At 41.0% G+C, this 14963-nt stretch overlaps 2 protein-coding genes across 2 annotated transcripts; both read right to left on the bottom strand.

The window, feature by feature from the left end:
• Window positions 1-7857: 7857 nt before the first annotated feature.
• Window positions 7858-10605, bottom strand: LOC133462277 (cytochrome P450 1B1-like). The gene has a single exon (XM_061743431.1). It carries the CDS (start codon window positions 10360-10362, stop codon window positions 8788-8790), a length of 1575 nt encoding a protein of 524 aa, XP_061599415.1. The 5' UTR covers window positions 10363-10605; the 3' UTR covers window positions 7858-8787.
• A 1007-nt stretch (window positions 10606-11612) lies between these two features.
• LOC133462094 (cytochrome P450 1B1-like) lies at window positions 11613-14444 on the bottom strand. Its single transcript, XM_061743224.1, has one exon. The coding sequence runs from the start codon at window positions 14207-14209 to the stop codon at window positions 12632-12634; it is 1578 nt and encodes a 525-aa protein (XP_061599208.1). The 5' UTR covers window positions 14210-14444; the 3' UTR covers window positions 11613-12631.
• Between the last annotated feature and the right edge of the window lie 519 nt (window positions 14445-14963).

Genomic DNA, 14963 nt, shown 5'->3' with positions numbered 1-14963 from the left:
CTGTGCCGCCCGAACTCTGATGAGAACCTGCAAATACGACCATATCACCCCTATTCTCCAGAAACTCCACTGGCTTCCCATAACCGCAAGAATCCAATTCAAGATCGCCCTCATCACCCACCTCTGCATCTACAGCACTGCCCCTCAATACCTCAAAGACCTCCTGACCCCTCACTCATCCACCCGGAACCTCCGCTCACAAAAGACCAACCTCCTCTATCAGCCCCGCACACGACTCCGCTCCATGGGAGACCGAGCTTTCTGCACCGCTGCCCCCCACATCTGGAACTCCCTCCCTGAACACCTCCGTCAACCCCAGTCTGTGGACACTTTCAAAAAGGGGCTTAAAACTTTCCTGTTCAGGAAGGCCTTCCCTGGACTTTCTTAGATGTTTTTTTTACTATTTTTATGCTTTTTTTTACTTCTTGTCTTTTAGGTGCCCTGACTTTCCCTTGTTTATGTAATGCACTTTGAGATTATACATGAAAAGTGCTCTACAAATAAAATGTATTATTATTATTATTATTATTACTACTACTACTACTACTACTACTACTACTACTACTAATACTACTACTACTACTACTACTACTACTAATACTACTACTACTACTACTACTACTACTACTACTACTACTACTACTGTCATTTAGCAGACGCTTTATTCAAAGCTGACTTACATCTGAGAGAACAACACAAACAAGAAATCTGAAATTTTGAACGTTTACTCATTGCCAATATTGTTGTGTAAGAAGAGTTCATCTGTTTGCTGTTAAAGCTGGAAAAAAAATAACAATAGGCAAGGCAAATTTATTTGTATAGCACAATTCAACTCAAGGTAATTCAAAGTGCTTTACATTGACATTAAAAGTAGCAAGACACAATTAAACAGTAACTAACAAATAAAATAAAATAAAATGATAACAAAAGAGGCAAAATAATAAAAAGCACAAGTTGTTAAAAAGTAAGGGCAGTAGAGTACAGTAGGTAAGTATTTAATTTAGGAGTACGCTTCAGTAAACAGTAATGTTTTTAACCCTGATTTAAAGGACAGTTGGAGCAGACCTCAGGTCTACAGGAAGTTTGTTCCACCGGTGAGGAGCAGAATAACTGAACGCTGCCTCACCTTGCTTGGTTCTTGTTCTTGGGAACCACAACAAACCAGATCCAGAAGAACCTCAGGGGTCTGGGAGCTTCATAGGAACTAACAGATCAACCATGTATTTAGGTCCAAGACCATTCAGTGTTTTGTAGACCAGCATTAAGATTTTAAACTCTATCCTTTGACTCACTGGAAGCCAGTGTAGCGATTTCATGACCAGTGTGATATGGTCCAGTTTCCTGGTGTTTTTAAGGACTCTGGCGTTAGAGTAGTAGCGTTCCTCTACTCTTTTCCCCGTGAGTAAGGCCTTATTATTTCTGAATGGTGCCTTTGACAGTCAAAAATAACAAATCATTTGGCGTTTGTAAGTGAAAGATTACCTGTATATTGCATTCAGAGTGGGAAGGTCATATTCTGAAGAATCATCAGGATAGACGGTTTAATGCCAGGTGTCAATACACGCATATGCACTGGTCACTTGGGGTTAGATTTCTAAGGATACATGTTAATGCAAGGTCTGAACAAAAAAGTTTGTATCGTAATCAGATATTAGCATCTTATGTTAAAGCACACTTTTGAGTAAAAGCCTTCCGACGACGCACTGACAAAGGGAACGGCCCTAATTTGAAGTCTGTCGTAGCAACAGTGTGATTGCTGGTCAAGAATACCACCTTATTATCAGCAAGCAACGTGCCACTTTAGATGCCAACATGTTACACACACGTGACACCACTTTTTCATCTCTGAGTCACCCCCTTTGTGTTTGGGTGTGAGAAAATTCAGTGAATTTAGGTTTAGGTGTTCCTTCTGATAGTATTTTTTTTCTTCCAATTTGACTATTATTCTTCTATATTTCAAGTTGCACTTTACAGGATGTCTTACTCTTGTCCTAAGTCTTGAAACCCCCAGTGTATGGGATATTGCTGCCTTGAGCTTTTCCAAAGTTCTTGTGTTACTTTAAAAATACACAGAGCAATAATCTGATTTATTTCTTCCCCTCTCAAAACGAATCAGATATGTCTGCTTCTCTGAGACACGTCCATGTTTCTTTAGAAGAATGTTTTAATCTGGGTTGCACAATGGCGGTGCTATTCGTCTGTTATTGTTGGGAGTGGACGCTTATCTGAAACACCACAGAAGATTGATTGCGTCTTCAAGGTGCTGGACCTGTGGGGAAGTAGTGGATACTTGATCTGAAAGTCCAGCAGGATGGATTTATAAGGAGATAAATCACATCCAGGTCAATTTGTAGTACAGATGTACTGTAGTAATTTAATTTTCTTTCAAGCTTTGGCAGTCCGGGTGAAATTATAAGACATTCTGTTGTTCTTTAAGAAAAGGAAGAAATGAAAGCACCTGACAGACAGAAATGTGCCTGTTGAAGATGATGGAGCTCATGCATCTCATCTCAATGCTTCAGTTATGGACAAGTGCAAAACAGCTTTTCTCACCAGGCGCTCCTCCGCACACATTTGTTTCAGTTCATCTGCCTCCTCCACCGGCTGTGAGTCAAGCTGTTTAACGTGAAACTGACCACTTAGACATGATAAATGTGAGTGACTCCTTCGGAGCATCACACGAACTCCCATCCATTAAAAAAACCCACCTGTGTACTCCAGAGGACCAACGCAGAGCGCTTCATCCTGCTCGTCTGAAAAGAAAGAACTGTGACAAATGCACAGAGGTGGACAGAGTACTCGACCCAAGTACTTGAGTAAGAGTACAAATACTACTGGTCAAAATTTACTCCGTTACAAGTAAAAGTAGCTCAGTCAAAATATTACTCGAGTAAGAGTAGAAAAGTACTTGCTTTTAAAGGTACTTAAGTATCCAAAAGTAAATGCTTTTAAATTTACTTTAAGTAAAAGTAAGAGTAAGAGTAAGAGTAAATTTCTTATTTTCCACATCAGTAAATTACTATATTTTTTCTAAATTAATTTAAGGATGTTTTAACTCTTGTTTCTGAGAATTAACTAAACCAGCTGCACTGATGTGCTGCTTTTAGAACCACAATGTTATATAAAACCTGCAGAAACACCAAAAACAAATCAAATGAATGGGATCATAAGAGGACAGCAGATGATGCAGAGTTTTTTAACAATCATGAACTGAAACCAAATGAACCTGCACCATCCAACTAAGTCTGGATCCCCCTCAAAGACCACTGCTTTACAAAAAACTACATCTCTGCTTTCAATAACTCAATGTTGAAGTCACTTAACTTTACAGGAAGGACATGTACCAGTACAATATAGCAATATAGAGCATAACAAATTGTCTCCCCATGTCTGTCTGAGAGCGTGCACTGTGATAGGTCTCCTCCTTTGACAAAAACAGCTTGTGTCCAATAGGATTTTAGGGAAGAAGAAAAAAGAGCAGACCTGAAAGTAACGAGTACTTTTCAGCCTTCCTAGAAATTTACTCGAGTAAAAGTAAAAATATTTGTCTTGGAAATGTATTCAAGTAAGAGTAATAAGTACCAAAGAAATCTAATACTCAAGTAAAGTACAAATCCTCTGGATATGTACTTAAGTACAGTATTCAAGTAAATTTACTCCGTTACTGTCCACCACTGCAAATGCAACTGTACATTTTGTCTTTTCCATCAAAGGCCCTCTCCTCGCTGCTACTCCAAAACCCAATAATTGTAAGGACAAAACAGCAGCCATCTGCTGTCCCGCCCTGTAATGACAGTTGAATAATTGTTTACTGAAGTGAGCCACTTCACGTGTCTTTATGATGGCTGCTGGATGTTGGGGCTCGTTTAATAAAGCCTATTGCAGGACTGACTAGAAGGTGACATGACTTGATTATAATTGTAACTGAGACATAATTACACGTCCTGCTCAGTATTCATGTCCATGACATGCTTCCCCAGGAGGCCTTTAAAAAAGGGAAAGGTTTTCTGAGCTAGCGACTTGAACATCAATCAAAAACTGGAATATTTTGCAGTGAAGCTGAAGTTAAAATGACAATGTCTCCCTGTTTTTTTATTAAAACGTAGTAAACTCTACATTTAAATTGAAGCTAAGACAGGTTTTTAAACCAGGGTGTGCACGCTGCTGGCACTAAGAGCCTCTCTGTGAAGTCCATTATGAAAATCTTGCACAAACCCTCAACTGAAAATAGAGAGGTGAAGGAGTATTTGTTGGTCTCTGTGCAGTCATGATTCTTTTTTTCACTTGTTGGAAATGTCATATTTGTGCTGAGGACAGAGAATAAAAAAAAAGCTGATTTATGGTTACTTTGCATGAGCTTTTTCATAAATGTTTCCTTAAAAAATATCGACTTGGGTTGCTTCACTTCTTTTTCTGCCGCAGATTGAGTAATGATCTGCTCTGATGCGTGGAGCTTTGGGCCAGTTTTAATGGTATTCTTTTGCTTTCAAGCATATGGGAGTTCAAGTGTAGCTGTGCCGGTGTTGAGGACAACATTAGGAAAGATTTGCTGGAGAGCTTGAGGGCTCTTATTGCCAGTGTTCAGACACAATGTTCCACTGTGTTTCAGTAGATGATGGCAGAGGTTTAGCGGAGAGCTGCCTTTGTAAGCATACCTCACTGCATGTCATCTCCCAAACTGTGACTGCAATTTGCATTTCAAACCTCTTAGCAGAGGAGAGAGAGTTTTTAGATGCTGCAGCTGTAAGCGGTGGGAGTGGGGAGTCTTGTGGGAGGTCAGTCTGTGGCGATGTGTACGTGCAGAATGTGAATAACCTCAGAGCTGAAAAACTTGTCAGAGAGTACACTTTTTTTGTTTTCCTTTTTCGAAGTTAAACTCGGCAACTGGAGGGCTGCGGGGCATATGCAGCGAGGACTGGGTGAGTCGGGGTGAAAGGGAGTCTTTCAGCTGGACACATTTCAGGGATGTTTTGGGAAGCAGTGATGGAAACAGGGGAGGTCAGACAGCCCATTCCTTCCTCTTGGGTCCTTGCAGTGTCAGAGCCTGTAAAAGTACAAAATGTCTTCGGCCTGCCTTTTATTAACCCGAATGAAAACAAGTTTAGCCACAGTGCTGCAAATACGCAGGTAGACTCCAGACCACTCACTGAGGCAACACTCTCCAGAGACAAGGAGGAGAAGTAAAACCTATTTAAAAAAAAATAGGCCACAATTAAACTAATATTTATGAACCCTATCTTACTGGAATGGTAAATGTTGAGTATTGTGTGGTTTCGGTTTTGCCAAAATATTGAAAGAAAGTAACAAAGTAGTCACAAGGATATTAATTCGTGTTAAATATGTTGTCGTTATTGAATACCAAGCAAGCTTCCCCCAGTGATTCCCATGACACCAGAGGTACAGGTGAGAGAAACTACTGGGAACGCAGTGACCTTATCTGACATGATTGCAAACACAGGTGGTTCACTTCAGTTTATGTGTCAGTAAGCAGCAAATGAAAATCAGGGAAGGTATCAGTTTTCACAACCAGTGTTGGAAAAGTACCCTTTATTCTTCTTAAGGAGTGGTCGCGTTACACTCTTTGGGCTTCTCTCGTCCCTGAATCATTTTCATTCAGTTTTTTGGACCGTCTGAAAGGTCTGCAAACGCTCAAAGTCCACTTCAAAAGAGAAGACCCTTCACCTGAACTGCCTAAAACACCTTGTTTTAGGTCAATCTGGGAAATCTGGGATTGACTTCTTTTACAAATGAACATCAAACCACAGGGCTCAGTTGGTGGTTCACCTCAAATAAAGGTGAAGCTGAAAGGAGCAGCAGCTGTGTATAATGAAATAATAGAGCCTGTTTTTAAAGGAACATTCCAGAGTTAAAACAATCCTACGTCTATTATTAGATGGTAATTGGTGTAAACATTTGCTAGGGACCAAAACAACGTGAAATTAAGCCGTTTTGAGTGAGAACAGAATAATTGTGTGTAAAAAAAAAAAAAAAAAAAAAAGAAAGCCTCCAGGTGAAATAAAGGTTAGGGTCTCCACCTATACAGATTGAGATAATTTAAACTTTGTTAGTGCAGATTTTAAAAAAATGGAATGTTTGCACAGGCATCTCTATTCCAATGCTGCTATCTTGTCATAAGTGTGTACAAGTTGACTAAAATGTTCTTTTAATAAATCCGAAAATAAGGTTATGATATTAGAATGACGATTTATTTTGATGTAGCTCCACTGCTGCCCGTGCTAACATGAATTACTATTTTACTGCAAATACATATCCTGTTCTCCAGCAAAACTGCTTTAATTCACATCATTCTTTCCCTATAAAAAATATTAAGACTCATCACCATAGCTAAAAAATTACGACGGAGTATTAGGGCCAAACTAAGACAAACAAAAAAAAACAAACAAAGGAAATTACGAGAATAAAGTCATAATGTAATGAGTATAAAGTCGTAAAATTACGAGAATAAAGTCATAATATTACGAGAATAAAGTCGTAAAATTACGAGAATAAAGTCATAATATTAAGAGAATAAAGTCGTAAAATTACGAGAATAAAGTCATAATATTACGAGAATAAAGTAATATATTATAAATTTATAAATATAACTTCACAAGATGCTCAATATTCCTCATTTTAACACAGGGAGAAGAAGCTCTTCCTGTTAGTTCTCATAAATTATATTCTCATAATATTACGACTTTAGTCTCGCAAGATTACGACTTTATTCTCGTAATGTTACGACTTTATTCTCGTAATTTTACGACTTTATTCTCGTAATATTACAACTTTATTCTCATAATATTACGACTTTATTCTATTACGACTTTATTCTCGCGACATTACGACTTTATTCTCGTAATTTTACGACTTTATTCTCATTATATTATGACTTTATTCTCGTAATTTCCAATTTTTTTATTCTTAGTTTGGCCCTAATACTCCGTCGTAAAAAATAGACCTCTGATTGTTTTTTTTTTTTTTTTAACTCAGCTCCTTTGACATTGAGTATTGAAAATCTGACAGAAAAATCACAAATCCGTCAATAAACATCACATGGGCTCCTGAAGTGAGAGATGTTGATTCAAAATGTAGCATATGTCAGCAAAACATACAAACACTCCTAAGACTGGTCATGTTTAAGATCGCTGAGTATGCTGTCAGGTGGTTTTGTTCAAGGGCTCTCAGGCAAAGGAACACTGAATGAACGGATCATTTTATAGCAATTTTAATGGCATTTTTCTGTTGGAACAATGTGGAACTGATTAATAAGTCTGGATTTATTTATTTATTTTCTAAAGTATGGAGTACCACTTATCATTGATACTTAAAAAAAAAAGCAACCTTATTGAGGTTTTGAGCAAGCTGACATTAAATCAAACATTGAATTCAAGACTCTGTTCTATTACCTTATAAAAAGTCACTTTCTTTTTTTAATGTTTTGTGGCTTTTGAACTAATTAGGGGGAGAAATGGGGGCAGGAAGAGAAGGGGAAGGCGTGCAGCAAAGAGCCACGGGCCGAGCCTCAACATGGGCATGAGCTTTATTGCAGCACGAGGCCTGTGGCCCCCGTACACGCGGCACAGGCTCAGCATGGGCTAAGTGACACCTCAAAGTGCATGCTTTTTAACAGAATAATCAAACTTATATGCAGTTATTTCTTTGCGTTAAGGACGTTCCTTTCAAAAACAGTGGAAGCTTAGAAATCCATGTCATATTCAGTTCATGAGCCATTGAAAACTACCAAATGGCCCATCTGTGTAAATCTGTGTTGACTTTTTTCTTATTTACTCGAGTATAGCCTTTTAACTAGAAATTTATCCTGCTCCCAAAAGCCTACATTTTCTGAAAAATATAGGAGAAGAGCACAGCGCAGCCCCTGTTAAATATTCACAGCCTGCATGCTAAGCTTCTCAAACAACACTGTGTAAACCATATTAATCTTTCACAGCAGCGCAGAGACCAGACATCACCATCTATTATTATCACTTACACTTCTCTGGCCTCCCATGATTCTCAGCGCTTCCGCTGATAAACCCCACAGAACTTTGATAAAAAAGTCAGTTTCAATTGTTTATTGTAGATTCAATGACTTTGTCACACTGGATAACATTAAATACAGAAAATAATAAGTATCTTGAGATATGCTTCAATGATGCCGTACATTAATACATAATGGGTATAAGATAAGGAAGACAGCGGCCGTAACCAGCTGCTTAACTATTAAAATTACACACTTTTTATTGAAGTACTTGAGTTATATGTGTAATTTAAAAGGACGTGAGTGTACAGAGCTGGTATTTGAATTAAGCTTTTACATACAAAACGTTCACCACGCATAAAAATAAATTGAGCAGCTATGTCCAAACACACAGCTGGATTTTTCTCTGTCAGTAAAAAAAAAGAAAGAAAAAAACCCAGAAAAATGTATAAATCATGTTGTAACTTGAAATTCCTGCTAAATGTCATCAAATAATAAACATTGAGCACTTAATAAGCTTTATTAGGAATTGTGGCTGCAGAGCAGCCACATTTAAGTTTGCATGAGGTTTTTTTTTCTATAATTGACTTTCACCACTGAGTCAAAGCATTTCAGAGGTGAAGGTTGAAATACTTAATGTAATGGTGCTTCGCCTTTCTTTTTGTTTTAATACATAATACATGTGAAAATGCTTACCTCATTTTTTTTTTTTTGGTTTAGTTTAAGCTATTACTTTTAACTAGCTTTATTTCGGAGCATAAGTGCTCATGTCAGAGCAAGTATGCTGGAGGAGAAAATCAAACAGATTTTTACTGGCTTTTAAGTACTTCTCCCCTGAGTTTGGCAGTGATTTTGTAATCTAAAGGCTTCAGTGTTAAACCGTAAGTATAGTTTAAAGAGAAGTCCTGATCTGGACATTTTTCAAAGCTGCACTGGTGGAGAAGAATCGCAAAGAGCAAATAAATCTCAACTTTGGCGACCTGGTCCCCGATGCATCTTCTCTTCCCCGCAGAGAAGATCATGACATTGTTGGTGAGATCCTTGTCGAGGCAGCCGTTTTCATCCATGAAGCGGGAGGGGTCGAAGACGTGGGGGTCCTTCCACCTCAACGGGTCCTGGTTGACGGACCACTGATTTATGAAGACCACCGTGTCTTTGGGGATGTTGAGACCTCCGACGGTGACGTCTGACGTGGTGGAGTGGGGGATGGTGACGGGGACGAAGCTGGTGAAGCGCATCGTCTCGTAGATGAAGGCGTCCAGGTACGGCAGATGTATTCTGTCCTCCACAGATGGCAGCCTGTCTCGCCCCACCACCCTGTCAACGAGCTCGTGGAGTCTGGCTTGGACGTCGGGATGTTTAGCCAGCAGGAGGACAATCCAGTGAAGAGCAGTGGAGACGGTGTCCATGCCTGCACCGAGCAAATCTGCCACCGTTGCCTCTGTGTGGTCTGTGGAGAGCTGAGCGTCACTGTCAGCGTCCTTAATGACTCCAATGATGGCATCGCTTATATCTCTTGTTATTTCTGGGTGAAAAGTCGCTCTATGTTCATCCACCTTGCTCTTGACAAACCCGAAAAACTCTTGATTTAAGTATTTGAAGTTCTTGAACATTCGTCGGACTGGATTGGGGAAAGACTGAAGCCATGGCATTACATCGACCAAGCTGCCAGCCCCGACGGTCTGTCCAAACTGATTATTCTGCTGTAACAACTTTCTAAACTCTGTATCATCGTGCCCATAGCGCTTTCCGAAGCACAAGGCACAAATCACATTAGCAGCGGCTACAGTGAGCTCATGAGCCGGATTGAAATACTGTCTCTGAGCGCTGAGTTTGAGGAAAATCTCAACTAGCTCTGTGGCCTCAGCCACAATTTGCTGCTCAAAAACCTTTTTGGTTTGGCTGTCAGCGCAGGAGAATGCTCTGATTGTTGTTTGAGCGATTTTCCGGTGAATCCTCCACTGTTTGCTATAATTTGTGAAGCTTAAGCTCTTCCCTCCAGAGATCATCTGGAAAGACACAAAGTTTGGTCTGCCTGCAAACTCCGTGCTGTGCTGTATCAGGGCCTGACGGATCACCCGGTCTCCATTCAGGACCACCACGTCGCTGCAGCCCAGGCGTATCTGGTACACGTCCCCATATTTCTTGGCCAACTTGCTGAAGGTGATGTGAGGCATCTGGCCCAGCTGCAAGGCGTTGCCCACCACGGGCCAGGCGAACGGTCCCGGCAGTCGTTTCTTAAGCCGGAGGTTCCTGACCCACAGACAGGCTTCCAGACAGAAGAGGAAGACAAACGAGGCAACCAGAGCAAGATGGACCTGTCCACTCCACTCCCTGATGATGCTGCTGCTCTTCACACCAAAGTCTGCATCCATTTGAGCCATTGTGCAGCAGTTTGTCAGTCAACCACTGTGTGAAATTCAGTTTTCACTTAAAATGAAAATCCATGTCAAGTGTTCTAGATACACCAAATGAAGTGTTCTTGTCCTATATGATAATTAGATTGCCATAATAGCTCCAAAAGCTCCCCAAACAGTGTTGAAAAGCCGTCTCAGACCTTTCTCCTGAGTGGCTGGTGAGATGGGCTCGAGCGGTTAGCGGTGGCGCAGCCCGTCTTCAGATGACCACTTCGGGGGAATGCAGTTTCACGGCGAAACACTTCGCTTATATGTCCGTGGTGGGAGGGATCAGCGAGTCAGGTTCTTTGTTATCTCTCTCCTCCTATTTTGACCTCAGCCTGCAGACCCTAGTCCCTTTCCCACTCTGGCCCACTCTCCTCCCAGCTCTGCCTGTGAAGAATAACAACTGGACAAGAAGAGCAGCTACTTAATTGGCCACATTGCCAAGAATGACAGATTTAAAGCGTTGTTGCCAAATACCTTCACACGCAATGTGTGGCTAAGGAGGTATTGATCGCAAAGTGGTTGATATAAGCCTGTTATTACTAATTTTGTACAGGTAGCACATATGATAATTATTGCAATAGGGTTTATATATATATATATATATATATATATATATATATATATATATATATATATATATATATATATATATATATATATATATATATATATATATATATATATATATATATATATATATGCTTAATTGTTCATATCAATTTTTTTTTTAATTTATAAACAGCCAGGCTTTAATTGTGACCCTACAAGAAGAAAGAGGCTCTGGGAGATCTTCTTGGAAAGCTGTAAATTTCAAGTTTTAAACCGTGTGGTGAAACTAACGATTTATCATGCTCCATAAAATTAATTTATACAACGTTATTGCTGGCATGGCAATAAATGCAACATCTTTTCAAACAAAGATGTTACATTTAAGTAGTTTTAAACAGAGTTTGAAAGTTTGAGTCCAGCTGTAAATCTCCTTACGTGGGGTGCTTGTGCAACAAAATGATGTAGTGCTATTCAGCCACAAGTCAAGTATTCCAGGGGGTATCTATTTATGGAGCAATGAGCAATGACAGACATCTAAACAATGGTGACAGTGTTGGCACTTATTTAATAGTCCAAATATGGGTCTTAAAACTGCGTTTACTTTCACATCACGGCCAGAGATAAAGCCCTCCCTTCTGGGCTCAGATGCCTTTACTCAGGCTGACTCAAACTCCACACACTTTACCATTCAAAATTCACTTTATTAATTTCAAATACAGCTTATTTTTCCAATATGTGAAGTCTCAATATTCCTTGAATGTTAAAGGAGTTATAATAGCTTGAGAACTTAAACATTCAAGGCCAACTGAGTTTAACAGAAAAACACATCCTATTGGCATTATATCAATTCCTGAAAACAGAGGCTTGGAGAGAGTGCACTGACATCCATATAGCTTTGAAAAAAGTTATTGTAAACAAACATGGTTTAGAGAATTCCTGATGTGTGAGAGAAACTCTGCACATGTGTTTTGTTGTCTTGGCGAGATGTGTTCGGCATGTGGTAGCTGCAGCGCTTGTTGTATTTTTACAGTCCACAGTCATGTCTGGTCCTTAAACTTTGATAAGTGATGGACACTTCCTGGTGAAACACTTCTTTTCCTCTTTCTAGCTTCATAAGTACATCTTTAAAAACAAAATAAACTTTACTCTGATCGACATGCGCTGTTTATTCAGCTCTTATGCTTTGAGTACAGTAGATAGTTGTTTAACTTAAATAATTCTTGACAAACCTGAACTACGAATTACATGACACAGTTAAAATATGTTTTTACGCCTAAAAAAAAAAATGTGAACAAAAAGGCATCAACCAGCTTGATAACATTCCCAAGCTTTTCATATACAGTTATTATAGTTTAAATGTAGCTAGTTTTGGTGCACTCACCAACATGCTGAATAGTGGATAACAAACAAGCACACAACATGACATTATGCACAAAATCTGATCAAGTACAGAGTATCCCTTATAAGCACAAACAGAATACAACAGTCCACAAGATGATATCTTTATAGTAATATCTCGGTCCTGCACCAAAAATAAAAAATAATCAAATACAAACTATTTTAATAGATGAATTAAATATTCCCTTTTAAATATGAACATCTTACAACAGAACCGTTTAGTGCAGGTATGTTGATACTCACTGGTAAGTGTCATTGGCGGTAAAGTGTTTGCAGAAGTCCCAGTATGGGGGAATGCTGTTCACGCTGGGGAAACGACACCAAGCAGCTTTCCTCTGAGCTTGGTGCTGACGCGGAACTGGAGGGGCTTCAGCGTGAGACCATAAGAGCAGTCGAGCGTGAGAGGCTCGGAGGGGTCGCTCTCGAAGCTGCACTGGTGCAACAAGACCGCTGTGAATAAAAACACCTCCACCTTGGCAATCTGGTCCCCGATGCAGCGCCTTTTACCTGTGGAAAAGATCATCACGCTGTTGGTTTTGTCTCTGTTCAGGGCCCCGTTTTCATCGAGGAACCGCGTGGGGTCGAATACATGCGGGTCCTTCCACTTCAGGGGGTCGTGATTGACGGACCACTGATTTATGAAGACCACTGTGTCCTTGGGGATGTGGAGGCTTTCGATGGTGACATCTGAGGTGGTGGAGTGAGGGATGGTGACGGGGACAAAGCTGGTGAAGCGCATGGTCTCGTAGATAAAAGCATCCAGGAGCGCCAGGTTGCTTCTGTCCTCGATGGATGGCAACCTGTCTCGGCCGGCGACTTTGTCTATGAGCTGCTGCAGCTTGGCTTGCGTGTCTGGGTACTTGAGCAGGAGCAAGAAAATCCACTGCATGAGAGTTGACATGGTGTCTTGACCCGCGCCAATCAGATCTGTAACGGTCGCTTCTACGAACTCTTTGGTCAGTCGGCGGTCTTCACCGTGCTCAATCACACTGATGATGGCGTCGCTCATGTCCCGGGTCACCTCTGGGTTGAACGATTCTCTGTGCTGCACCACTTTGTTTTTCACAAAGGTGAAAAACTCTTCATTAAGATTTTTGAAGTTTTCATAGACACTGCGGACAGGGTTGGGAAAGGACTGAAGCCAGGGCATGACGTCTACCAGGCTACCTGCCCCTACTGTCTCTCCAAACTTTTCCAGTCGTTGCAGCAAGGTCCTGAACTCGAGGTCGTCGTGTCCGTACCTCCTCCCAAAGCAGAGAGCACACATGATATTAGCAGCAGCTACTGTAAACTCATGAGCCGGGTGAAAATACCGTCCATTGCCGCTCTGGCGCAGAAGTACCTGCACCAGCTCTGTGGCCTCGGCCGTGACGTGCTGCTCAAAGGTTTTTTTAGTCTGACTGTTTGCAGAGGAAAAAGCTCTGAGGGTCGACTGGGCAATTTTCCTGTGTGCTTTCCACTGTTGGCTGTAATTAGCAAACGTGAGACTCCTGCCTCCAGAGATCATCTGGAAAGACACGAAGTTGGGTCTGCCTGCAAACTCTGTGCTGTGCTGTATCAGGGCTTGATGGATCGCCCGGGCTCCATTCAGGACCACCACGTCGCTGCAGCCCAGACGGATCTGGTACACGTTGCCATATTTCTTGGCCAGCTTGCTGAAGGTGATGTGAGGCATCTGGCCCAGCTGCATGGCGTTGCCCACCACGGGCCAGGCGAACGGTCCCGGCAGTCTTCTTTTGAGCCGGAGGTTCCTGACCCACAGGCAGGCTTCCAGACAGAAGAGGAAGACAAAGGAGACAACCAGAGCAGGATGGACCTGTCCACTCCACTCCCTGATGATGCTGCTGCTCTTCACACCAAACTCAGTGTCAAGAGTCATTGTGATGAATTGGCTGCAAGCTTTTTTGCCTCAAAAATGAAAAAAAAAAAGAACAAAATTTTAAGTGCTTCAATATTTCTGAGGAAAATTATATCTCTCATGCATCCATGTCAGCTAAGAAAATCATTTTTAGATACACTGATGAGATCCCAGTGAGGTCTTGATAAAGTTATTTTTTTTATCATCAGTTTGTTCTTTCATTAAGATTTAAGGCAGAAGTGCCTGCCTTTGCGAGTCTCAAGCGTCTTATATGTTTTGCAGTTGGTGGGCAGGGCTTGGGATAAGTTTCATACTCCTCCCATTGTGGTAGCCCTGCAGACCTCACTATTATCTGTGCTGTCGGCCGCTCAGAGGGGCGCGCTGCGGAGCTCCGAGGGAGCGGGAGCGAGCAGCGCGTCCGACCGCCGCTCCGTCTGCAGGGACCGGAGGCAACACTCTGGTGACCGAATGAGCGGGAGTCGCATCGAGACAGTTTGTTTTACTAATTGGAGGATTGGCAGAGTTTGTACATTTCAAAACGAATCCCTCTAACTTTGTTTGTTTTCTGGCTGTGGGAGACTCAGCAGGGCGCACTTTGACCAGAAAAACTAGTTTGACACGGTTTGTCTAACTCTAGAGTGATAACGGCACATAATCTCCTCTGGCTTCAATACATTTTCATTTGGAATTCACTTTTATTATTACATTAGTTTGCATGCTTCAGTAGTTTAATTTCACAATAACACTATTTTTTTAAAACTTTTTTAATTTTTTT

The sequence above is a fragment of the Cololabis saira genome, chromosome 16 (assembly GCF_033807715.1).
Source record: "Cololabis saira isolate AMF1-May2022 chromosome 16, fColSai1.1, whole genome shotgun sequence".
NCBI lineage: Eukaryota > Metazoa > Chordata > Actinopteri > Beloniformes > Belonidae > Cololabis > Cololabis saira.
This window is presented reverse-complemented; position numbering and strand designations above follow the sequence as displayed.